The 27,587-nt window shown below is 43.6% G+C and overlaps 1 protein-coding gene across 1 annotated transcript in view; it reads left to right on the top strand.

The window, feature by feature from the left end:
* Positions 1 to 27,587, top strand: part of LOC120394275 (frizzled-3-like) — an 88,043-nt gene that overhangs the window by 34,782 nt on the left and 25,674 nt on the right. Inside the window, 3 exon segments of the mRNA XM_039518521.1 lie at positions 8,551 to 8,581; positions 8,584 to 8,746; positions 12,085 to 13,102. Coding sequence (XP_039374455.1) covers positions 8,551 to 8,581; positions 8,584 to 8,746; positions 12,085 to 13,102 — 1,212 coding nt within the window.

The following is a 27,587-nucleotide window of genomic DNA, read 5'->3' as shown; positions in this document are numbered from 1 at the left end:
ATTTAATAGAAGTGCAAATTAAAAGATGAACCACTACCCTTTTCAGTACCTCTAATCAGGACTGAAGAATTAAAAATTAAGTGAGAGAGCCATTCTGTTGTGAACAGATGGCTTTTCTTTATAGTCCTATAGGCACAAATTAAACGTGCATTTGCTGCCTTTTGACCATTTTGATCTTTACACTTTCTTTTCAAAACTAAGATTGTGCTGTACACAACTGTCTACAAAAATTCCCCATATATTAGAGCACTCGTTTATTGTGAGCTGCTGCCATGTATTGTGAGGTGCCATCACTGCTCTCAGGAAATTGTGGGAGTTTGGGGGCAAATTCCCATAAATCCCTTTGTTCAATTCCATAATCTACTTCTTTTTGCACCATTTTTCTTTCTCGCTGTCATCTCACTACCAGCTACATGGATGCCATATTAATTAGCAGAGCTCTCCTGTCTGTTTTAAATACAAGGCAGGGCACTTTTTGGTGTTTGTGCAACCAAAGTAGTAATACTGAGTATGACTGCAAGAGAGAGACTGGTAGGGTTAGAATCAACCAAAGCAGGGACTGCTGCACTGAGGGGAGGGAGTAACATAGTGCCCAGCTGGGCTCGCCCATTCTGGACCCAGAACTGTGCAGGGAAGACAGTCACTCAGGGAGCACTTGGATCCAGATGTTTCCTCCCCCCTCCCACCCTGTGGACCTGAGAGAAAACAGCAGAGTGGAGCCATCCAGACCCTCCAGGTGGTAGTGGCAGAAGCAGACAAAACAGGGGCCTTTTGGCCCTTTGGATATTCAGAGAACGCTCTACAGTTTTTTGACTGGACCTTTTCTGCCCTGTGCTCGTTGGCTGTTTGTGCCCCATCTTCTTCCCTCAGTCTCTTCACCTCACTTTACTCCATACCTGCCCCTGTTATCCTCTTCTACCCAGTCCTGTTGTCCTCATCACCTTTCCCTCCCTGAGGTAACCCCTCTCCCCCCCCTCCCTCCCCCAGAAAATGTCATGTTAGTTCCACAATTTCTGTCATCATGTGGGTCGCTGTGCTTTTATGTTGTACTCTTTCCCCATCCTGTGTCTGTCTGGTCTATCATAGATTGTAAGCTTTTTGAGGCAGAGACTGTCTACTACTGTTTATATAGTGCCTTGCACAATGGGGCTCCATTTTTGGTTAGCCCGTAGGTACTACCATAATAAATAAGATCATGAATAACCAGAGTACCTGAGATATTTGTTGACCAACTGTCAACACAGGGTGGAGCAGTGGTTTGGGGCCCATTTTACGAGCATAGGGTGATAGGTCTGGATTGTGATGTAGGTCTGGGAAAACCAACAGCGCCTCCAGAGCTTTTGGATGCAAAAGGACACTTTCCTGGAGTCGTGTGATGAGCTCACCCCAGCACTGTAGTGCACAGATAACAAAATGAGAGCTGCTCTTACAGTGGAAAACTGGTAGCAATCACTGACTGGAAATTTGCAACTCTGGATTACCGGCAATCAGCTGGGGGCTGGAAAATCGCTATCATGGAGGCAGACGTCATCCAGGTGTGCACAGCAGTTAAGCATGTTCTGCTCCTCAGAGTTGTCGTGATAGATGACAACTAGGAAATAATAGATGGATTTGATGCAATGGGCTTCCCTAACTGTGGTGAGGTGATAGAGGAGATGCATATTCCAATATTGGTCCCCCTGACCTTTCCTCTGAGTATGTAAACAGAAAGGAGTGGTTATGCAAGTGTTGATGGATTACTGTGAATGATTTACCTGACATTTTAGGAATACAGGACTTTTTGGAACATTGAAAGAAGGGACATACTTCCCAGACTATCCTATTGACATTAATGGGATTGCAGTGCTAATTGTGATTCTCAAGAGTCCTTTGTTTCCCAAGCTCATGAAGCCATATACTGAGCATCTGGACAGAAGCAAGGACAGATTTAACTATTGTCTGAACTGGGGTAGGATGGTTGGGAAGTGTGCTTCTGGAAGATGGAAGGAGATATCTCAGGATGAGTGTAGACCTCAGTGAGGAAAATATTCCTTTTATTGATGCATATTGTCTATTGCATAACATCTGCAAGGCCAAAGGTGTTTGGGGGGGGGGGGGGGGTGGCCTGCTTTTGCCAGAATGGAGGGAGGAGACGGACAGGCTGTCTGCTGACTTTGAGCAGCCTGACAAGCGATCAATTACTAGTGCCACCACAGATGCTGTGTGATTGAGGGGAACTTTAGGAGCACACTTTGGCAGTATGCAGTAGCCACACAGTTGTTACTTTTGTGTTGGTGCATATACAGTCATTGGTTTATCAATGAGGTTTTTTATTGGTGTGGACATTGCTTTGGGGGATTTTCATCTCTGTTGGGAGGCAAAGAAAATCTGGGGTTTCACGAAGCAACTTTTTTAAAGCATAATTTACAATTTTTTTTTAAGTGCAAGGTGAGATACAGCTGCATCACAGTGAGCAGCAGGAGTGTGTGTGTGTGTGTCTATGTATGTATATAATTTATATATATATATAATATAGTGGTTTTCATCATTGTTCCATGGTGTTGAATGCCAGGGATACTGCTGTTGGGAAGATTGGCATTCTGGGGCCTTTGGGGCAGGGGGAAGTCAAGGGGTGAATGGCACCAGCCAAAAGGAATTGTTCTCCAGGATGTGTAGTGGCTGCTAGGTTGCTGACTGTGTAGGTGTTTTGATCAACTAGGGGTTCTAGCATCTGAATCTGTTTCAAGAACATCATGTCATCTTTGGGCACTCATTGGTCCTTCTGTGGTTTGAAGCAAGGAAATTTCTGGTGTTATGTTTGGTTGGTTGGTTTCTTTTGGGACTGTTGCCTAGTACTGCCATTTCATGCTCTTGAAATAAAGCTGCCAGTTCAGAACATTGCATGTGGCCATGTGTGGCTGCCATTTTGAGAGGGGGAATTAGGGGAATGGAAAGGAGGAAGCCCTTTTTCAGGGGCAAACTATGGCCAGCACTACTGGGGCAGTCCTACTAAATTACACCTACCTGAGACCCTTTTAACAGTGTTTACTTGGCTTTATGGGTCCTGCTGTGTCTGAAAGAGCACCTGGTTCTTGATCACAGCAGCATCTGTATCCCTGTTCTAAGCAATCTCTTTAGTTGCCAGTTCCGGATTGCCCTCCAACACAAGATGTCTGCATGCTTTGGCAGGAAGGTGGTGGGGTCCTGACTAATTATGGTATTCAGCTGTTCATAATAAGAGTATTTCTTGGGGACAACAGACTAGAGATTATACTCCTTTTGTTTTCTGGAAAGCCAGCTGCAGCCTGACACTGGCCATGCTGTACCCATGAGCCTCTATGCCCTTTAAAATTTCCTGGTACATATCTTCATTCCTGCAGGAATTCTGCAGCTGTGCTTGCACACGTTTCTCCCTCTTATAGGTCAAGGAAATCAAGAACCTATCTCAACATGTAGCAGCATGAGGGTGAGCTGAAGCCACACTGGGTAGGTGAGCATGCGAGATGGGCTAGCAAGAAAACAGGCATTGCCAAAACACCTTGGGGATTTTAAATGGGGAGGGCAAAAGGAGGGGTTTTTGTTTGCTGTGGCTATGTGTAGGCTGTTGTATGTTTACATTAGAATGCTACAGAAGTGAAAGGGACTCTTTCATCGCTAGAGGAAACCCACCTCTCTGAGAGGTGGTAGCTAGGTTGACAGAAGTGGTGTCTACACTGGGGTTCAAAAAAGAACTAGATAAATTCATGTTGGATAGGTTCATCAATGGCAATTAACCAGGATGGGTAAGGATGGAGTCCCTAGCCTCTGTTTGCCAGAAACTGGGAATGGGTGACGGGATGGATCACTTGATCATTACCCATTCTGTTCTGTTCATTCACTCTGGGGAACCTGATATTGGCCACTGTTGGAAGACAGGATACTGAGCTAGATGGACCTTTGGTCTGACCCAGTATGGCAGTTCTTATGTTCTTATGTTTAGGTCAGCTTAATTACATTACACAAGGCTTGAATTTTTTCACCGACCTAGCTTTGTGGTGTAGACAAGACTGCATATTTTAAAAAGCCCATGGCAGAGAGTCTGAGTGGGTCTAGTATCAGAGGGATAGCCATGTTAGTCTGGATCTGTAAAAGCAGCAAAGAATCCTGTGGCACCTTATAGACTAACAGACGTCTTGCAGCGTGAGCTTTCGTGGGTGAATACCCACTTCATCGGATGCAAGTAGACACCCACGAAAGCTCATGCTGCAAGACGTCTGTTAGTTTATAAGGTGCCACAGGATTCTTTGAGTGGGCCTATAGACTCAGGCTTGTGCTACCATGTTAAAAGTAGCGGTGTAGACATTACAACAAAGGATGGAGTCTAGGAAGAGGGGTAGGCTTCACCAACCAAGCTCCAGCCCAAGTCGCAACGTCTACACTGCTGCTTTTAGCATCATAGTGTGAGTCTGTAGACCCGGCCTCTGAAGGCTTCATTGGCAATAAATGAGGGTTTTGTCAGAAGGATTCAAAACTGAGAGCGGAGGCTTGCAAAGCTGTGTTAAGTGTTTTGTTTCAGCAGGACTACTACATCCTTGCTTCCTTTGAGCTGTGACTTGGATTACAAACAAATGGAGAAGAATAGGGCTGCCAAAATGTTGTCATTCTTGTCTGTCTAATTTGAAGGAGACACAGAAGGTTACATTCACATACCAGTTTTTCTTGCTGTAGTAGTAACATACTGACATAATTAGACTTGCTGTAATTCTTCTTTGAGTGATGGCACATGTCCATTCCACTTCAGATATGTGCCCCCACAGCACCAGAGTCAGATTTTTTTTTCCCCCTTAGTGGTACCTGTCAGGCGGTAAATGCACCTTCTATTGCCTCCTGCTGCTCCGTGATGGTATAAAAGGAGGAGTTGCCACAGATCCTTCTGTTCCTTTTTACTACCTATGTCCATAGTTGGAGAGCTTTACCTTGCTTCTGCAAGTTTCTCCCCTTATAGGTGTTAGGGACTGAGACATGGGTAGTCATGCCTAGTGGCTGGAGCAGGAGACGGAAGCTGGGAATTGGAGCCAAGGTCAGAGCCAGAGTCCGAAGCTGAATGCCAGAGTTTGAGAGTCAGAGCTAGAATCAAATTCAGAGATTTGAGCCAAGTATCAGAGCTGGCATCTGAGTCAGAGAACGAATGCAGGGATCAGGCGTCAGGCAAGAAAGCAGGGTCCTATGTAGCAGGACCAGTTGTATGGACAACTTCTTATGCCCCCTTTCTATCTTAAATAGAAAGGGGGGAGGGATAGCTCAGTGGTTTGAGCATTGGCCTGCTAAACCCAGGGTTGGGAGTTCAATCCTTGAGGAGGCCACTTAGGGATCTGGGCCAAAAATTGGTCCTGCTAGTGAAGGCAGGGGGCTGGACTCAATGACCTTTCAAGGTCCCTTCCAGTTCTAGGAGATTGGTATATCTCCAATTATTACCTTTAGAACAGCCAGATTGATGGATGGGGCCAGGTGCTCCTCCGATCAGGACTACTATGGGTAGTGCCTCTCTTAGGGTTATGGTTCCATTATCCACTGAGCCTGCCAGCCCCAGCAACTCACTGGATAGCATTGGGGATATGGTGATTGCCTGGAGACCCCAGGACCTGCGTTCAGGACCCGTGGATCCTCTCACTAGGCATTTATCTTCTCTTTCTGTAAATAATTTGTGGTATTTGTTAGTTAGATTAGTATAGGTTTCCTTTATTTCTTGGAGTGTTGGTTCCCTCTTATTTACAGGTGCTGACACCTGATACTGAGTTATGCCTCATCTCAGTGTTTAAGCCTTGTGCCAAGGCAAGAAATCTATGCCGGTGATTGACACTCATTCCACCTTCTTTAAGTGCCTTGGAGAGGATCACATTAGAGATTACTGCCAGATTTGCAAGGATTCCAAGCCCCGGACAAAAAAGTTCAGAGAGATGGCACAACACCAACATGAACATAAGAGTGGCCATACTGGGTCAGAGCAGTATCCTGTTTTCCAATAGTGCTTGGTGCCAGATGCTACAGAGGGAGCGAAGCGAGCAGGGCGATTTATCGAGTGATCTATCTATTCCCTGTTGTCCAGTCCCAATTTATACCATCTCCAAGATCTTAAGCAATTTTTGCAGCTTTTTTTGGCTCAAGTACCTATATCAGACATTTGTAGAGCTGAAACTTAGACATTGGTGCATATCTCACTATTGCAGAGATGATGCCAAGTTTGGACAAGTGATTCTTCAGTTATTGTTGAAGTAGATTCCAAAACCCACTTCCTGATTGAACTGCTTGTTAGTCACCTGAAGTGCAATGGACATGCGCAATTACTCAAAGAAGAAAAAACTATTAAGCTGTTTTGTAAGTTTTGTTCTTCAAGATATGTTGCACATGTCCATGCCATGACCCACCCTTCTTCCCCTCTATCAGAGTTGGTCTGGTAAGAAAGAACTGAGGGGGGTCTGGGGCAGCTGTACCTTTCATACCATTATCAGAGGGGTAGCCGTGTTAGTCTGGTTCTGTAGAAGCAGCAAAGAATCCTGTGGCACCTTATAGACTAACAGATGTGGCCACACAATAGCAGATTTTAAGGTGGCCATCCTCCAGCAAAAAAACTTTAGGACCAGACTCCAGAGAGAAACTGCTGAGCTCCAATTCATTTGCAAATTTAACACCATCAGTTTAGGACTAAACAAAGACTGTGAATGGCTTGCCAATTACAGAACCAGTTTCTCCTCCCTTGGTTTTCACACCTCAGCTGCTGGAACAGGGCCCCATCCTCCCTGATTGATCTAACCTCGTTATCTCTAGCCTGCTTCTTGCTTGCTTATATATACACACCTGCCCCTGGAAATTTCCACTGCTTGCATCCGAAGAAGTGGGTATTCACCCACGAAAGCTCATGCTGCAAAACATCTGTTAGTCTATAAGGTGCCACAGGATTCTTTGCTGTTTCATACCATTGTGCATGAGAACAAGGCAACTGGGCGCATGCAATGCCATGATGGAGATTTTTTCCCTAGTGGTACCCAACTCTAGTGCACTCGGTATGCACGCACTTGAATGGATGTGTGCAAAACATCTTGAAGAACAATAGTCACAGTACAGGTTAGTAGCAGTGTCCAAAGGTCCCATGAGTCCACATAGTGCTAGTTGCTGTACAAACATAATTAGATATGGTCTCTGTCCTGAAGAGCTGGGCACCTAATTAAAGACCAGCCATAAGTGAGCATAAAAACAGTAGCTGAAAAAATGAAGATGGAAGTAATAAGATAATGTAGTAACACAGGTTAGTAACATTTGCAACTTTGGTTCTGAATCCATTTAAAGTCTTTTCATAAGCCATAACCCCCTTGTTTCCCATAGTTATTTCTGTTCCTTCCAGCTTCCCAGGAGAAAAAGATGTGAGGTCCACTGCCTGTTATTTTTGTAGCCAAGAAAGCAAATAACTTGTCAGGTTTTTAACTTTTCACCTCTGAAATCCACTTTGACAGCCTTGTGTTGAGTTAATTGTGATAGATTTCCTTTCAGTGCTGTAGTTAAGCATTGCTGTCAGTCAGTATTACTTATGCCTGTCATGAGGTGATACACGAAATGAAACATTGTTGGTTTTGCCCCCTACTTTCTTATTTTACCCTCTAGCTCTGATTTCATGGCCTTACCACTTATTAATGCTTTCTCTCCCAAAGAAACTCAAATACTTGGCTGGTCAGTAATTGTGACACATCTAACATGGCGTCACAATAACCAGATTTACTTTTTGCAGGTGAAAGGAAGTTAGCCTTTCATATCTACTGGTGAATTTATAGGAATGACCGTGACTTCAAGTCATGCTCAGCCCTGTTCCCATCTAGGGATACAGTTGTGATGACAGATGAAATTTCAGCTGCCTGGCCTGGAGTATGCATAGTTGGTTGGGTAAATGAATGGGAAAAATAGAATACAAAGTATCCTCCATGTGTACTTTGCAAAAGCAATAAAAATGCAGAGTCTAGCTCTGCTAAACAAAGACTAAGGGAAGGAAGTGAGGATGTGAGGATGATTATATCTGAGATCATCAGCTTTTGACTAGGAAGAATGTCTTTAAAATCACAGTATAAAATCATGTCATGTTTCCTTACCCCAAAAGGCAGCCTGCATTGTTCAGCACTCTTGAAGGTGGGTGGGACTTCACCAGTAGAATTTAACCTGGGGGATCCTAGTAAGTAGGCAGCTGTGGTGGATCTGTACTTTATAGACAAGCAAAAAAAGAAAGCAAGTGTTTTTGTTCGTTTGTTTTGTTTGTTTTGTGTTTGTTTGTTTTTCTGGAGGGGAGGAATGTTTAATTTCTTAGAAGAGCAGTTGATACTGTTGTTTAGCATGGGGTTTCTTTCTTGCTTTCTTAATGCTTATATTTGCATTAAGTGAAGCCTGGCATATTGAGCATTGTTATGATGATCCCAACTTCCATAAGGCAGCTCTTGGTTGGGAGAATGATGGTAAAGGCTAGAATGATTCATAAGACAAAGTATGGCTTACTGCTGATGTTTTCCACAAAACTGCAGTCTGCCGCTATTTAATTATTCTTTTCTTTTCTAGCCATTTCATCCTATGGTCAATCTGGAATGCTCCAGGATTTTCGACCATTTCTATGTGCCCTATATGCTCCAGTCTGTATGGAGTATGGACGTGTCACTCTCCCATGTCGCAGGCTTTGTCAACGTGCATACAGCGAATGTTCCAAACTCATGGAGATGTTTGGCGTCTCTTGGCCAGAGGATATGGAATGCAGCAGGTTAGCAAATCTGTTTTTTTCAGAACCATCATCTAAAAAATTTAATGTGTTCCAGGATGTTTTAAAATGTCTCTTTTCCAGTCCAGCAACATGTTTTCCACTATAAACAATAACCCTATTTTTCCTTCCTTTGTTTAGTGTATCAGCTTGTTTCCTGGGAAGGAAACTACTTTCATATTTCTCTCATTTTCCCCACACACGCCCACATGCCGAAAATATCTATATGTGATTAGGGTAAATTGAGTGTGATATTTTAAAGGGAATCAGTGTGCCAGTTCCATTTTATTTTCTTCCCCCACACTGTTTTGACCAGTGCACCAGTATGGTTAAAGCTGTAATAGATAGCCATAGATGACATTTTATACCTTTTAAACCAGTCTTGTAAAATTGTATTCAACTGAAGTGAGTACATTTTAGTCCAGGGGTCAGCAACCTTTCGGAAGTGGCATGCCGAGTCTTCATTTATTCACTCAGATTTAAGGTTTCACGTGCCAGTAATACACTTTAACATTTTTAGAAGGTCTCTTTCTCTAAGTCTATAATATATAACTAAACTATTGTTGTATGTAAAGTAAATAAGGTTTTTTAAATGTTTAAGAAGCTTCATTTAAAATTAAATTAAAATGCAGAGCTCCCCGGACTGGTGGCCAGGACCTGGGCAGTGTGAGTGCCACTGAAAATCAGCTCACGTGCCGCCTTCGGCACCCGTGCCATAGGTTGCCTACCCCTGTTTTAGTCTTTTGTGTTTTAAAAATACTTATTTCAAAAAGCAAGCACCCCTGGAGAGAATGCAAACAAAACATTTGTTTTACTTTAAGGAGGTAGCTTTGTGGCACATTGAGCAGATAATGATCACAGTCTGCTTAGAGATCTGTGGTGAGGTTAAAAGCAAGGCAGACTAGAGCTTGCTTTTTTTGCCAAAGCATTGGTATTGTACTGTAAGGGCTCCCTTGTGCTGATGAGAATCCAGGAGAAACTTTGAGAACCTAATGGCAAAGACTGCCCCAGTTCCAGACTCTGGAGAGGGGTCTAGTTCCTCCAAGTCATCCTATTCCTCAGGTCCCCATCCCAAGAATATGGGCATCCATTCCCTACCTGCTGTGTCGAGTCAGTCCCACGCACTCCAGCTGCTTTCACGTATGGCCTTAGGGCAGAGAGCTCAGTGTCAACATTCCAGAAATCCAGTGGCAATTCTTGTTTGAGCTACTTTTTAACAGCATGTAACCTTTTTCTCTGTAATTCCACTATTCTTTAGTTCATTTAAAAGTGGTATTGGTCTACAGATGGAGTCCTACTGAGCATTCTTTGCCAGTTTCAAGTATATGTAAAAGTTGGGGGGGGGGGGCTGGTTTTTTTTGTTAGTGACTCATTCCTAATTTTCCAAAAAGACTCTTTTTTAAACTTAGATCTTGCCTAATCTAACTTTCCCATTACCCCTACTACCATTACAACTACCATAGTACTGTAGACAGTGTTGTCAGTGCCAGGCATTCAAAAGTCATGAGTCAGACCCTCAAATTGTGGGGTTTTTTTTAAATTGTCTTCCAGTTTTTGAATCAACCCACAATGTGTGTGTGTCTCTCAGGTTCAAAATGGAACCTTAAGCACATAAAAATTTGACCTCCTTGCTGGCTGCTCAAAGGGGAGGACTCCACTTACTCTCTGCTAGCTTCTGGGGTTGGAAGCTGCTATTCTATTAGCTTTCCCTCTTCCTTTTTAGCTCTCCTCAGCCCTCACCCTCATTCTCCTCTTGTACTTCTTCAGTGTCCCTCCTGCTTTTCATGTTCTTGTTCTACCCTGTTTTCCCCTGAACCCCCTCAACCTTTTTCCCTACACATCAATATTTCCATTGCACTATGCATTACCCTGACCCAGTGGTCCCCATTCTTTTTGTGGCCAGTAACACATTCATGTTTTCAGAAGAGCATGGCGGGCGCCAACAATTACTCACATACAGGGCCGGCTCCAGGCGCCTGGGGCAGCACATGCTACGGGGCGGCATTTCGTCCATTCTGCAGAGTTGGCGCTTTTTTGGTTTTTTTGGCACCAGTTCTGGGCAGTGCGGAGAGAAGCCTGGAGTACAGAGAACACTGGTGCCCGCAGCCTGCACCCCAGAGTATTCTGTCACCAGCAGATGCGGGGCCACGGCTTCTCTCCAGCTTAAGCCGCGGCCCCATGCCTGCCGGGAACCGAGAACACTGGCGCCTGCAGCCCCGGAGTTCTCAGTCCTCAGCAGGCGCGGGGCTGCAGCCTCTCTCCCCTGCTGGGCACTAGGTGGGCGCACATTAATGCCCTGGCGGGTGCCATGGTGCCCACGGGCACTGTGTTGGGAACCACTTCCCTGACCTATCCCACGCTTTCCTGTGCCTGGCTCTTCAGATTCCAGTATTTCCACTCAGTCTCTTGCTCACCATGTTCGCCTGCTGCGTCTCTTTGGCTTTTCTACTGCTCCTGGCAATTCCTTGTCTCCTCAGTGTCTGTCTAGATACCTAACCGTAGTGGCTTTAGTCTTACTGAAAACAGTGAGAGTTGGTGACCGTATTACTAGACAGCTTTACTCCCAGAGAATCTACCATCTACTTGCAGAGACTCTCATCAAATGGCAACAGTCTTACCTGGTATCTACCTCACTGAAAGAAATGGGAGGTGTACACCTTGGATAAGGGAACTTTCATGAGAGAAGGCAAGAATGGGGCAATCAAGTGACAGATTTAAAGAGTTACAAGACTTGCAATAAAATTGACTTGGCAACACTGGGTAGAGAGTTTTTAAGAAAGGTGTGTAGCTGCCAGTAGTACTTAGCTGCTATCAGATGCAAAACTAAAGCTCTGCCTTAACTATGGTGCTGCTGGCACACTACCATAATACTTTGCTTAGCAACTTTTTTAAAATTAAAACATGAAATGTATAATCTTGTTTTATGGCAAATGAAAGCAGTCATTTTTACAAACACTGTAAACTGTTCATGATGGGAGACTTAATATCTTGTGTGTCTACAGCACTAAGCACCCTGACAGAGCTTAAGTCCCAATTCGGCAAAGCATTTATGTACATGCTAAGCATGTGAGTAACCCTATTGAGTCACCTTTGTGAGACTACTCACACTGAAATTTAAGCATCTACTTAAATGCTGTGCTGAATCAGGCTGTAGCCAGTAATAGAGAGGGAGAATCAAATTATGTCCATATGATTCACGGATTACCTTTTTTGTGTAGATTTTTAGTTTTCCATCCAGTTGTTTTCTAAAGCCAGAGACATAAAGCAGAACAGGATATCTAGAGTATGGGTAAATATACATATATAATTCCCATAATTTTTTTTTATTTTTTTTTTTTTAGATTCCCGGACTGTGATGAGCCTTACCCTCGTCTCGTAGACCTCAGTTTAGCTGGGGAGCCCACAGAAGAGGCCCCAATGGCAGTGCAGAGGGACTATGGCTTTTGGTGTCCCCGGGAGTTGAAAATAGACCCTGATCTGGGTTATTCTTTCCTGAGGGTACGAGACTGTTCCCCTCCTTGTCCAAATATGTACTTTAGGCGTGAAGAGCTCTCCTTTGCCCGATATTTCATCGGAGTGATTTCCATCGTCTGCCTTTCTGCTACCTTGTTTACTTTTTTAACTTTTCTGATTGATGTCACAAGATTCCGCTATCCAGAAAGACCCATTATATTTTATGCTGTCTGTTACATGATGGTGTCATTAATTTTCTTCATTGGCTTTTTGCTTGAGGACCGAGTATCATGCAATGCATCTAGCCCTGCACAGTACAAGGCTTCCACAGTGACACAGGGCTCTCATAACAAAGCTTGCACCATGCTTTTCATGGTCCTGTATTTCTTTACCATGGCTGGCAGTGTTTGGTGGGTCATTCTTACCATCACATGGTTCTTGGCAGCTGTGCCAAAGTGGGGCAGTGAAGCAATTGAGAAGAAAGCATTGCTCTTCCATGCAAGTGCATGGGGCATTCCAGGAACTCTAACCATCATCCTTTTAGCAATGAATAAAATTGAAGGTGACAATATTAGTGGCGTGTGTTTTGTTGGCCTCTATGATGTGGATGCATTACGATATTTTGTTCTTGCCCCCCTCTGCCTGTATGTTGTGGTTGGAGTTTCTCTGCTGCTAGCTGGCATTATCTCCCTCAATCGGGTTCGCATTGAAATCCCATTAGAAAAAGAGAACCAGGACAAGCTGGTGAAGTTCATGATCCGGATTGGCGTTTTCAGTGTTCTGTACCTCGTTCCACTCTTGGTTGTAATTGGCTGCTATTTCTATGAGCAGGCTTTCCGAGGTGTGTGGGAGACAACATGGATACAAGAACGCTGCAGAGAATATCACATCCCATGCCCATATCAGGTGAGGAAATTGATACGGATATTCAGGAATGCAAAGAAATGAGAAGGGAGGGGATTCTGTAGGTATTTAACTATCTATTACTGAAAAGCAGCTGCTACTCCTGGTGGGGAGGGTTTTTGCTGTTTATGTTCTGTTAATCTATGCATTTGATTAATCTTCAAAAAGGCTGTTACAGGACAATTCTATGGATGCAGCAAATGTGCAGTGCACCTTTTTGACAGAGCCTTGGAGAATTCTGACCGTTTTGTTAGTCAATTTGATTTATAATGCTTTTCTCTTAGTTTCTTGGTGGGTTTTTTTTGTTTTTTATTTATGGCACCCACAAGAGGACACAGGAAGGAGCTCTTTTATAGCAATTCCTAGAGCGGGGTCATGGGGCTTGTCTTTTGAAGGGGGAATTAAGGGTTTGTTTCAATCCTTGCCCTAAAGGGAGGTCTAATGTGCAACTGAATTTCATCAGTGATCTGCTTGTTAACAATTTCTGAGAGTTTTGTGGTCTTCTGTAGCTGTACCTAATGATGTTTTAGTGATTCTCAACTGGGGTACGCATATCCCTGGGGGTATGCAGGGGTTTTCCAGGGGCTACGTTAACTCATCTAGATATTTGCCTAGTTTCACAATGGGCTACATAAAAAGCACTAGCAAAGTCCGTACAAACTACAATTTCATATAGACAATGACTTGTTTATACTGCTCTAAATATTATACACGGAAATGTAAGTACAGTATTTATATTCCAATTGATTTATAATTATATGATAAAAATGAGAAAGTAAGCAACTTTTCAGTAATAGTGTGCTGTAACACTTTTTTGTATTTTTATTTCCCATTTTGTAAGCAAGTAGCTTTTAACTAAAGTGAAACTTGGGAGTGCATAAGACAAATCAGACTCCTGAAAGAGGTACAGTAGTCTGGAAGGGTTGAGAGCCACTGTTTTAGACCACAGATTTCCATGTCACTTTGAGGAAACCCATATATGTTTAAAGAACAATAGTGTAAAATCTTATCTGAAATACTTTGTACAGAACGTCAGAGCTTGTAGTTCATCAGGTTTATTTTTAAAGAACAGGTTTGGCTTGTCATTGTTTGATACAGTTACCATGTAAGCAAATACCATAGAGAATTCTAGATGCCAGACTCTCCACTGTTACACCAGTTTGGTGGTGGTGTAATTAGAGTTAGAAAGAAGAGGAAAATCGGGCACTGAGAGAGTAGTTGATCAGATGAAGCCTAGTTTCTTTTATTGTGCTAAAGTGGTTGTGGCAAAACATTGAGTTTCTGAAGCATTCAGAGTGTTAGTTGCTAGAGCATGCTCTCTATTTTGCATCTCAATGGAAAGCATTTCACAATACTTTATTTGAAGGGGGTTATATAAAAACATGGGTTCCATTAGGTATCTACACTTACACTAGTATAAATACCATGTCAGTGTTCAGCTCTAAAACAGTTGAAAAACCATCTGGGTCACCAAAGTTCATGTTTTAGTGCCATAAAAATATCACTTAAAGGTTTGGAATACTTTGTATGGCTTGATGATACTCCTTTATTACTTGTAACCCTTTATTGTTTTTTCTTACATACTCAAAAAGTAATAGCAAGCAAAAAAAAAATAATTAAGTACATCAGAAGCAGGAAGCCTACTAAAAAAACCTGAGGCCACTGGACGATTGAGATGCTAAGGGAGCACTCAAGTGAGATAAACGCATTGGAAGGGCCCTTGAGAGATCATCTAGTCCAACCCCCTGTGTTGAGGCAGGACCAAGTATACCAAGACTAACTCTTACAGGTGTTTTGACTAAACTGTTAACCCTCCAGTGACCAGAATTCCACAACCTCTGTTGAAAACATACATCAGTGCTTAACTGTCCTTATAGTTCAAAAGATTTTCCTAATATATAACCTAAATCTCCCTTGCTGCAAATTAAGCCCATTACTTCTTGTCCTACCTTCAGTGAACATGTAGAACAATTGATCCCTGTCCTCCTTTTATAACAGTGCTTAACATATTTGAAGACTGTTATCCCGTTCCCCCTCAGGCTTCTTTTCTCAAAACTCAGCATGCCCAATTTCTTTTAACCTTTCCTCACAGGTCAGGTTTTCTAAACTTTCAATCATTACTGTTGCTCTCCTCTGGACTTTCTCCATTTGATCGACATTTTTCCTAAAATGTGGCACCCACAGTTTGGACACAGTACTCCAGCTGAGATCTCACTAGTGCTGAGTAGAGTGAGACAATTACCTCCTGTGTTTTACATAGGACATTCCTGTTAATACATCTCAGAATACTAGCCTTTTTTGCAACTGCATCACATTGACTCACAATCTGTCTGCGATCCACTGTAATTCCCAGACCCTCTTCGGCAGTACTAGAACAGTTACAAAATGGGGGAAAACTGGCTATCTGGAATTGATTTTTTTTTTCCCCTTTAAGTGAAATATTTTGCACTTGTCTATTGAATTTCATCTTGACTTCAGACCAATTCTCCAATTTGTCAAGATTGTTTTGAATTCTAATCCTATCCTCCAAGATGCTTACAGTCCCTCCCAGCTTATCTGCAGATTTGATAAGCATGCTGTCTGCTCCATTATCCAGTTCATTAATGAAAACATTGAATAGTACTGGACTCAGGACAGACCCTTGCAGTATCCCACTAGATGAGTCCTCACAGTTTGATGATAAAGTATTGATAACTACTCTTTATAGTACAGTCTTTCAGCCTTTTGAGCACCAACTTTATAGTAATATCATTCTAGACCACATTTCCCTAGTTTGCATGTTTCTGTGTTAGTCCTTCTCCAGTCCTCTGGGAACCTCACCCATCCATGAATTCTCAAAGATAATTGACAACTGTTCTGAGATTCATCTAGTTCCGTAAGTATCCTCGGGTGAATTTCATCAGGCCCTACTGAACTGAATATATCTAACTTATCTAAATATTCTTGAATCTGTTCTTTCTCCATTTTGGCTCTAATGTATAAAATTGGATGGGATATTGCTTACTCGAAATTCATGGAGTATTTTAAAGATGGAAATGTGTAGCATCTTAATGAGCAAAATCCTGGTTAGTGGAATAATGTCAGCATGTAGTAAAAATGCTACTCAAATCTCCAGCAAACCGTTAACATTATAATAGCTCAGCGGGAGTTGTTATATTGTCAATGGAAGAACAATAATGGTTCCATTAACATCAAATTGGGTCGAAGGACCTGTAGACCCTATGGAATATTAGAAGGGTTTTTCTTTTAACCTTTGAAACTTTTTCTGAAGCTAACCATGCTTCCCCACTTAAGCTATCCAGCCCCTAATTTGAACAGATTTACAAAATAGCAATCAATTGGTTTATCCTTGGATGGTCAAAGCTGTTGAGAAACAGAATAAGGTTTGGGGCCAATGTTAAGATTTTTGGTATGTTTTGATAGTCTTACATCTCTCTTTAAATAATCTTTAAAATGTTTGAATTGTAGAGGCTCTATTTTGTGGGGGAGGGAGGAGTTTCCTGAGCCAAATCCTGAGGTCCTCACTCAGTCTTTACTCAGGCAACACTGAATGATTTCAGTTATTTATGCCTAAATAAGGATTTCACGATTTTGTCCCATTAAGAGTAAACTGTGTTACAGTTAAGAGACTAGCACTTAATCCCATGGCATAATGTCTTGCTAAAATGTTGACAAGGTTTCTATAGAATTACATTATTTTATTCCAACTACAGAATAGGAATAAGAGATGTAGGCGATGTGGCTGGGGTATTCCTGTCTGCCGCAACAACCTATAAGGGCCATCACAGCCAGGATTCTAATAAAGGCAAGCCCTCAGGTGCTCTAACCCAGTGCTTCTTAAGCTATCTGATGTGGGGGACTGGCAATATTTTTCCCCCAATGTGCCAGGGACCGGTGCCATATTATTATCCTATTCAACGCTCTTATGAGGAAACTCGCTGCGGACAGGCAGCCGATGGCTCGCGGACCGGCACCGGTCTGCAGACCACCACTTTGAGAAGCACTGCTCTAAGCTACATGAGGGGCTAACCAGGCCTGGCAAGCCCCAGGTCAGAGAGACAATCACCTTTATACTGTCACTTTGAACCTTGCATTGAGTGTAGTTCAGGCTCTGGAATGAATTCGTTCATATAATCTTTATAATCAGTGCTTGTTTTTGAGAGCTGCAGTACATTTTCCTGAGGAATGTGAGCTTGTGTAGTAATCTGTTACATTCTTTTGTGAATTGTTTGGTTCTATCCTTTGTCCTCTCAGGTATTAGTATAAAAGTGTTTTAGGATTTAGGTCACATTGTGCTGTTTCAGCTAGTCTGAATTGCAATTAAGATCCCACATACAAACACGCTTCTGAGGAGATTTGCTGGAAGTTGGATGGAGGGCAACATTTCAGATTGTGAATTACCTCACTATGGAAACAAAAAATAATAATTTCAATCTATGGCTTGTTAGCAACAGAGACAATCTCTAATGTAATCGAAGAGGATTTACTTGCATTTTACTTATGTGACATAACTTTTTTTTTTTTTTTTTTTTTACAAAGGGGTATGGAGAAAGGGTTCAGATTGTTACTTAGATATGTTTTAAATATCCTTAAAGCATATTTTTTGGGAAATGTATTAAATTCATGGATTTTACGTTAAATGGATGGGGTAGGAGTGAATTATTCCTACCAATTTTTACAATCCCCCTTTAATATACAGTTAGAAAATCTCAAGATCCCTGTAGTACAGCATATATTTTTAAATGTGAGGTGGGAAAAAATAATTGATCTGTTACAAGAAATTATTAGTTTAGTGACCTCTCATATTTAGGACTCTAGTCACAGTAATTTGATCTGATTTAGTAATTCTGCTTCCAGTCAATAACATTTCTCTATAAATTGTAATATAAAATTGCTTTAACCTAAAGTTACTTTTATTAACCTTTCCCATCTACATCTACAGGTGTTTTTAGACTTAAGGATATATCAGTGTTTTTGTTCACCTAAATTTCAGACGTTTCTTATTTTCAATATATTAATGCAACTTTTTTAAAAAAATACCCTTATTTAGCTGTCTTTAAACTACAAGATTCTAGTTGAGCCAAAAACCTCAACTGTGTGTTGGTTTGTTTTTTTTGTAAGGCGGTTGCAGCGGTCTCCCCATCTATCAGGGAGGGAGGCCCTGCCACCTCGCTACGATGCCTCTGGAGTGACTCAGTTCAGGGGGGAATGAACCAACAGTTAGTAGGCCCAAGGCTACAGTCCAGGCAGAGCAGCAATGAGTCTATCAGCCCAGGCCCTCGAACATGGTGGGACACCAACAGTTAAGGGGCTCTGGCCTTCAGTCAGGGTAGAGCAACACAACAGTCTAGGGGGATCGGCTCTCTGGCAGGGCAGACAGGAAAACCATCTGGCATCCTAGCTCTGGTGGACGACAGACTAACGCAGGCCTCTTGGCCTAAAGGTGGGAGGCTGCCATGTACAGGGGTAGGGTGGCAGGGGATAGGACGATACAGGGCCACCTGACTCCACTTCATCCCAGCCCAGGGCCCAAACAGTGGCTGAGTGTTCCTCCACTAGGTCAACAGGGAATCAAGCCACAACATGCTGGCCAGCTGGCAATCAGTAATGCAGCCAAACCCTATTCGGCTTCCCTGGTCTCCTTCCTACACTCCCGTTCAGGAGGTACCTGGGTTCCGGGTTTGTCGTTTGTCTTGCCGGGGTAAATGGCTAATGGTAGCCCCAACAGCTCCTCAGTGTCTCCAGTGCCTGGCAGCTATCTGGGGGGAGGCCACACTCATCAGTAGCTAATGCCTGGCTTTGTACATTTTGTTTTAAAAGGTATATTCATAAAAGATAAAAATTTCAAAAGCAGGGAGGGGCTGGGTAAGGGTGAGTAGTGCTTCATTTCCTGCCTCCAGTCTCATGATGATTGTTTTCCTTAAAGCCCCAGCTCCTGGAGTCAAGTGAATGTGATAATTTCAGCCTTCATTCTTAAAGAAAAAGTACGTTTCTAGCCCTCATGGCAATAGAGAGAGATTCAAAATGTGATTTCAGTGTACCCTAAAGGCTCAAAAACCAGAAGGCAAATAAAAAACACCAAATCTATTATTTTGACATAAACTCATGATTTTAAAGCCAATCTCATGATTTTTGGTGAGCCTGACTCATGATGTTTGAGGGTTGGCAAAACTGCATCTCCTCCTGCTTTCCTGAACAAACAGAAGGAAGTTAACACAGAAGGTATACAAATATTCCCCTAGGGTCCCTTCAACACTGGGGATCCCTCTTGAAGAGGGAATCCGGTGCGCAGGTGACAGGGTAGAGCAGGGGTGGAAAAACTACGGCCCATGAGAACTTTTAATCCAATCCTCAAGCTTCCGCCGGGGAGTGGGGTCGGGGGTTTGCCCCACTCCAGCGGGGGTGGGGGGAGACCCTCAGGGGTGCAGGTGTAAGCCACACACCTTCTGGATTTGGTCTTCTGTCCCATCTAGTGGCACTGAGACCAGTTAGAGTTAAATGAGTCTGTTCTACAGCCTTAGCTAACAGCCAGTTGGCTTTTAGCTCATGCAGTAGAGGCTCATGCACTAAACTCCAGAAGCCCCAGGTTTGATTCTGCCCACCGATGACCGGGGTCTATCGGTGTTATACAGGTTCCGGCGGTGCTTACCTTAAGCAGCTCCCAGAAGCAGCGGCATGTCCTCCTCCAGCTCCTAGCGTAGGGGCAGCCATGGGTTTTTGCACGTTGCCCCTGCCCCAAGTACCGCCCCTGCATCTCCTATTGGCCGGGAACTGCAGCCAATGGGAGCTGCAGGGGTGGTGCCTGCAGACAAGACAGTGCACAGAGCCGCCAGGCCGGTGCCACGCCTCTGCATAGGAGCCATAGAGGAGGACACGCCACTGCTTCCAGGAGCTGCTTGAGGTGGCGCTGCCTGGAGCCTGCACCCTGAGTCCTGGCGCCCAAAACCCCTGCCTCAGCCCTGATTCCCCTCCGAACCCCTCAGTCCCAGCTCAGAGCACTGTCCTGTACCCCAAACCCCTCATCCCCAGCCCTGCCCCAGAGCCTGCTCCCCCAGCTGGAGCCCTCATCCCAACCCCAATTTCATGAGCATTCATGGCCCACCATACAATTTCTCTACCCAGATGTGGCCCTCAGGCCAAACAGCTTTCCCACCCCTGGGGTAGAGTAACAAAGGGCCCAGAGCCAGAAATAACACCAAGGAGTCCTGAATCCATCATCTGCTGTAACCATTAGAACTGTATATGACACATCCCATGCTGCATTGATGCTAATGGGAGTTTTGCCTTAGTTTAAGGGTAATGACTACAAGATTTAGCTCTAATTCTGTAAGTATTTTTTTTTCATCATAGAAAATTAACAGGTAAAGGTGTATTATTCCTTGGAAATCACAGGCATAAAAGTCAAACACAAAAATTTTACATAATGAGTGCTACCCTTGATTTTTATTTTTTTTTAAACTTTCCGGTGGAAGTTTGAATTGAAATGCAATTTTTAATTTGTAACAATGTAGTTGAATCACACTAAGAAATAGTTTTGCAACAGACTTTCTCTTCCCATGGCTGCAGTGAAGTGTAACCCCACTTGACACCACTTTATTTTCATGCACAAGTGCTTTAGAACAATTGCACTTGCAGACCAAAGAGGAGAAGAAAACAGGAGGCATGTAAATATCTTGCCGAAACCAGTGACAAGAAGTAATTGTCTGAATGTTGAATCCTCTGCCTTGTGGGATGCAGAATAAGTTGGGATGGTGTTTTCACGATGAAGTGGGTATTCACCCACGAAAGCTCGTGCTCCAATATGTCTGTTAGTCTATAAGGTGCCACAGGACTCTTTGCTGTTTTCACCTTGCTTATTTGAAGAAATATGCAACATTTGCAGAGTGTTCCGTAAATCACAGGAGTTGCCAATATTTTTTTTTTAATACAAAGTGTCTCAGTTGTTTTGACTATCTGTGTTACCATAGCTTTTTAAAGAATGGGGGGAAGGGAGTTAACTTGAATACAGAAAAGAAGTTTTGTTAATGTAGTATCAGGTTGATTTCTAAAACATTTAATGTCATTGGTGTATGGCACTGCGATTAAAAATATATATATGTATAAATCTAGGTTTTCCTTTTCAAAAACAAGCTATTATTTAGAACTCCTCACAGTAGAGGTAATGAATTTGCTTAAATCTGCCCTAAGAAGCTGATGCTTGTTAAATGTAATTATCCTGTTCTCAAAGAAGGCTCCATTTAAAAGGGAAAACCACCATCTAAGGCTTTGTGTACACTGGACTTCTGTCGGTAAAACTTCTGTCATTCGGGCATGTGGAAAAAAAAAACAGGCACTCAAAGTTTTACTGATGACGAACGCCGGTGTGAACAGCACTTTGTCAGTGGGAGAGCGCTCCTGTCGACAAAGTTTCTTTCTGGAGCTCAGTTTACTCAGAGGTTGTTCAGCAAGTCTGAATATCAAAATAGACTTCTTTTGTATCCCTCATCAACTAAGTTAATACAAATAAAGTCAACACAGAAGATATTGCACCACTTCATAGAGGTGAATCAATCCATTGCTCGTATCTACTTCAGATTTTAAGAAAAGCAGTTCATTCAAACTAATTGCCCAGATAGCTCACTTGTAGCTCCAACAATATCAGTTATTCTCTCTCCATGTTGCACTGCTAAGGGGTAGTCTAAACTAGAAGTGCTACAGTGGCACAGCTGCACTATGTCTGGTGAAGACTATGCCAACAGGAGAGAGCTCTCCTGTCAGCATAATAAGTCGACCTCCATAAGAGGTCTCCCACTGACATAGTGCTGTCCACACCAGTGCTTAGGTCGGTGTAACTTATGTTGTTCGGGAGGTGGCTTATTCACACTTCTGAGTGACGTAAGTGGTAGTGTACACCAAGCCCTAGTCACTCTTGGGATATAAATGAAGGGGACACTACATGTTCTCACATCACCTCCGCATGCAGATGTCTTGCAGTATATTAAGAATACAGACGGAAGGCAGTCATTCATGCAGTCTGACAAATTTGTGCTAGAGAATTTTTGAAGATCTATTAGAGGTACTTTTTCTTCCACTATAGTATCCAGACTGTTTGATCTGTATGTATAATTTTTCCAAATATTTTCCTACCTTCTCTTAATTATTTTAACAGGGTCATCTTTCCTTCTTATTTGTTGAATGTTTTGTACATTAGTTCTTGTCAAAGAAAGACTTTAAAAGGAACGCAGTATCTCACCTATCTCAATTTCATCCCCTTCCTCATTTATTAATATGCCTACTCTCTCCCTGAACTACTACTACTTAAGCTGATATATTTTTATGGAAGCTCTTTATTCTCACTCACCACTTCAGCCATCATTAACAAATTCTTCTTTCCTCCATTATTTGAAGAGCAGATTCATGTACTTTAAGGTCAGAAGGAACCATCATGATCATCTCGTCTGACCTCCTGCACATTGCAGGCCACAGAAACTCACTCCTGAATTAGGCCCCTAACCACTAGCTGAGTTTCTGAAGTCCTCAAATCATTATTTAAAGACTTCAAATTACAAAGAATTCAGCATTTATCCTCATTTAAACCTGCAAGTGACCCATGCCCCATGCTGCAGAGGAAGGCAAAAAAACCCCAGCATGTCTGCCAATCTGACCTGGGGGGAAATTCCTTCCTGACCCCAAATACGGGGATCAGTTGAACCCTGAGCATGTGGGCAAGACCTGCCAGGCGCATTCCTGGGAAAGAATTTTCTGTAGTAAATCAGAACTGTCCCCATCTAGTGTCTCATCACTGGCCGTTGGGGATTTTTGCTACTGGCAGACGCCAATGGGCTACATGACATTGTAGGTAGTCCCATCATATCATCCCTGTTTATTGAACAGGGGTGGGGTGGGGCTGCAGGTCTCTGGCCTTCCATATGAGGTCCAGCAGACAATCCAGGACCTCCCCTTGGAGGGTCAGACTTTAGTCTTACAAAAGACTGATGCTTACACAGCCTCAAGGACATGAGAGCCACCCTGAGATCCCTTGGCCTCCACACCCCTGCTAATCAACGGAGGTATTTTAGACCTCAGTTCCTCAGTGGGGGCTATCAGCTTCAGAGTAGGCAGGAAGAATAGGAACTCTAGAAAAAGACTTCATCCCTCCTCTGGCCAAGCCTCTGGCCAGTCTAAACCCGCCTCAGGCCAAAAACAGGCCTTTTGAAGGTGTGCATGAGGATAGCTCAGTGGTTTGAGCATTGGCCTGCTAAACCCAGGGTTGTGAGTTCAATCCCTGAGGGGGCCATTTAGGGAACTGGGGTAAAAATCTGTCTGGGGATTGGTCCTGCTTTGAGCAAGGGATTGGACTAGGTGACCTGAGGTCCCTTCCAACCTTGATATTCTATGGTGCACCAGTACAAAGACTGGATCCATCCCGCCTTACCTTTTGTCTCAACAATCCCCTTTCTACCCTGAGTGGGCCCGCATTACATCGGACGGGGTGCGCTGCACTGTAGAGACAGGATACTCCTTCCAATTCTCTGCCCTCCCATCCTTGAACCTCCCACATCCCTTTTCAGGGACCTTTCTCATGAGCCAACTCCTTGTACAGGAGGTGCAATTGCTCCTCTCACAGGGGGCAGTGGAAGAGGTGTCTCAGGAGCTGAAGGGCAAGGGCTTCTATTCCCGGTATTTCCTAAAACCGAAAGCCAAAGGCGGGCTCAGGCCCATCCTAGACCTGAGAACTCAAGAAGTTCATGAAGAAGCTCAAGTTCCACATGGTCTCTTTGGCCTCCATCTTCCCTTCATTGGATCCAGGAGACTGGCATGCCACCCTCAACTTGAAGGACGCATACTTTCATACAGCAATTACACCATCCTACAGAAGGTATCTCAGGTTTGTGGTGAGCAACAACCACTACCAGTTCACAGTCCTCCCGTTTGATCTGTCGGCAACACCTTGTGTGTTCACCAAGTGCATGGTAGTTGTGGCCGCCATCCTACGCAGGCGGCAGGTACAGGTGTTCCCGTACCTTGATGACTGCTGATCAAGGGCCGCTCCAGGGCTCAAGTGAAGGCATAAGTCAACTTCATAAGAATGAAGTTTGATGAACTGGGCCTTCTCCTGAATGTGGAGAAATCAACTCTGTCCCCTGTTCAGTGGATAGTGTTCATAGGGGCAGTACTGGACTCAATACAAGCCAGGGAATACTTCCCAGAAACAAGGTTTTGGGCCCTGGGCAACATCTTTCAAAGTCTCAGGCAGTTCCCCACCACCACAGCAAGGAATTGTCTTAAATTTCTAGGACACATCGCTGCTTGTACCTGTGTGGTGCAACATGCCAGGCTCAGACTCCAGCCTCTCCAATCGTGGCTAGCCCTGGTGTATCGGCCAACTTGGGACAGTTTGGACAGAGTTGTGACTCTACCTCATCCAGTCCTTGACTCCCTCAAGTGGTGGCTTGACCTGCAGGTAGTGTATGCAGGGATCCCCTTCACCGGTCCTCAGCCATCCCTCTCACTAGTGACGAACACATCAGCCTTGGGCTGGGAAGCACATGTGGAAGACCTCAGGAAACAAGGCCTCTGTTCTCAGGCGGAACTCGCTCTCCACATCAATGTCAGAGAGCAGTGTGCCTGGCATGCCAGACCTTTCCGAGCACAGCGCTATAACCTGGCAGAGATGCCAGTCCCATCTCCCCACACACTCACAGCACACTCGACCAAGGCGCAGGCTTCTTCAACGGCATTCCTGACGCATGTTCCTACCCAAGAAGTATGCAGAGCAGCAACATGGTCCTCAATACATACCTTCACATCGCATTATGCTATCATCCAGTAGACAAGAGATGACGCGGCCTGTGGTAGAGCAGTGCTCCAGTCAGTGGACATCTGAACTCCGATCCAGCCTCTGGAACTTAGGCTTGGGGGTCACCTGATTGGAATTGACATGAACAAGCAGGCAAAGAAGAAAAAACTGTTACTTACCTTCTCATAACTGTTGTTCTTCGAGATGTGTTGTTCCTGTCCATTCAAATACCTACCCTTCTGTCGGAGTAGCCAGCAAGAAGGAACTGAGGGGGTGGTGAGTCGGTAGGGCTCTATATTGAGCGCCATGAAGGCGTCCAGACTGACCTGATGGATACTGCTAGGGAGAAAATCTTCTGGCTGCTGTGCACGCATACATCTGATTGGAATGGACATGAACAACACATCTCAAAGAACAACAGTTATGTGAAGATGAGTAACCGTTTTTTCTACTTCCTCCATTTTGTTATCCAGGCTCCTTGCATTGGTGTACAATCATCTTAACTGTTGCTGCTTGGCTTCACGCACATGCCCCATGCGATTGGGCCGTTCTACTGCCAGTATCTCCTATGTGACTGGTATCAGCCTATTCTTCCTCTTACTGTCCATTCTCCTACCCACCGCTATTCCTTTCTCTGTTGCTGTATCCTTTCTTACTTGATTTTTCTCCCTCTCAATGTTAAAATCAGGTGTGGGGATTACATGAGCATCTCCCAATGGTCTCCCCTGAGTTTCTAGTTTAAAGCTCTTTTCATGAGTTGTGCCAACCTCCATCCCAGAGGTCAATTTCCCTCCCTAATAAGGTGGAGTCCATCCAATGAGAACTGTCCTCTGTCCATGACTGCTTCCCGGTGGTCAAACATCCCAAAGCCCTCCTTACAGCACTACTGCCTGAGCCATCTGTTAATCAGCATAATCTTGTCTCGCCTTTGTTTTCTTCCCCTAGGGACAGGCAGAAGCCCACTAAAGATCACCGGCGCCTCCATTTCCTTAAGTGTCTTCCCCAGCCTGGCATAGTCTCCCTTGATATAGTCCAGCAAGAATCTAGGTGTGTCTTTTGTTCCTACATGAAGGATAATCCAGTGGATTCTTTCCTGTTCCCATGAGGATCCTCTTCAGCCTCAGGTCCACATCCTGTATCTTAGCTCCCAGTGGACAGCACACTCTTCTGTTCTCCAGATCAGTTCTGCTGACAGGCTGTCATAAATAAACAGATCAGGGTTAAGGTCTCTTTTCCCTGGAAAGGGTTAACAAGCTCAGTAACCTGAGAAACACCTGACCAGAGGACCAATCAAGGAACAGATTATTTTCAAATCTCTGTGGAGGGAAGCCTTTGTCTGTGTTCCCTGTTTTGCTCAGAGAACTCTTTTGAATCTAAAAGAGACCAGTCATGTCTCCAAGTTCTCCTGGAGTAGTTTCTACTAATTAATAGTGAGTATTAATTAGAAAGGCGAATTAGTCTTATGATTTGATTTCTATATTTGCAATTGTGTGTTTGCTAAAGGAAATTCTTTATTCCTGTTTGCTGTTACTTTGCTTTCACTGAGAAAGAAAGGGGGAGAGGGGATTCTCTCCAGAGATTGATAAGGTTATACCCTATGAGTGTCCAGCTTGGGCTCATAGAGATTCTGTATTTTCTTTTTGTTCTCTTAATAAATTCTTTTCTTTTCTTTGGACTTGGTTAATTCCTTCTTCTGTGGAAATTCAGGGGAAGGTGAGGGGGGAAGAGACAGTTCCTCCTGGGTTTGATTCAAGCAGTTTGAATCAGGTATCTCTCTCCTAGGAAAAGGGAGGGGGGAGGAAGCAGGGGGAATGGTTTGTTTCTCCTGGGTGTAAGAACTCCATGGATTTGGGGCTCTTGGAATCCCCTAGGATTTTGGGGAAGGACTGTGTCTCAATCCACATTTCCTGATTGAGTGGTGGCAGCTTACTAGATCTAAACTAGGATTTTAGTTTAGAGGGAAACCAAGTCAGGTCCCCACATTGGAGCCCAACAGTTCCAAGTGGGGGTGAGACCTTTGACATGGTGGCATGCGGGTCCTCACCTTGAAACCCCCCAGTTTCAAGTGAGGGTAGACCCATGACACAGGCCTGTCTATTTTTCTTACTAGGGAGTTCCCAATCACGTAGACCTGCCTTTTCCTGGTGCTGGTGTGATTTGCTGGCCTTCCCCCAAATTTGAAGTACTAGTCACTGAAAACTGTGTCAAAATTTGATGCAATATTTATGTTATCAATTTTGGCCTCTTGAAAAAGACTCATCATACTTTCCATCAGGTATTTGAGTTGCTCTGAGGTGTCAGTGCTAGAACAGCTTTACAGCTAAGAATTTATTGCAGTCTGGCCTGTAGAGACCAAATACTTAATTATAATTGTCTTTTATACTATTACATTTGGAGATCATTGTAGATTGCTTGCTTGCAAAAATCTCAGTCAACACTGTACCCCACAATCTGCTATCTGCAAGACATTCTGTATTGGGCTGAATTTAAGTAATCTGGTTTCTCCTATGTTTCCTCTTAATGCTCTGACTGTGGGGTTATGTACCCTATCGGCACAGGGAGACAGACAGAATAAACTATGTAAACATTCTGTATTTGTGCCTTTTTCCTTAGTCTCATTTCTGTCTCAGCAGAGAGAAACAATTACTGATTGTATTCTTATTTTCAACAAACTTCAAAAATTTGTCTTGAAACAATATTAGTATTGAA

This window comes from Mauremys reevesii, unplaced genomic scaffold (assembly GCF_016161935.1).
Source record: "Mauremys reevesii isolate NIE-2019 unplaced genomic scaffold, ASM1616193v1 Contig46, whole genome shotgun sequence".
Taxonomy (NCBI): Eukaryota; Metazoa; Chordata; order Testudines; family Geoemydidae; genus Mauremys; species Mauremys reevesii.
The sequence above is the reverse complement of the archived record's forward strand: the minus strand, read 5'-3'. Positions and strand labels throughout refer to the sequence as shown.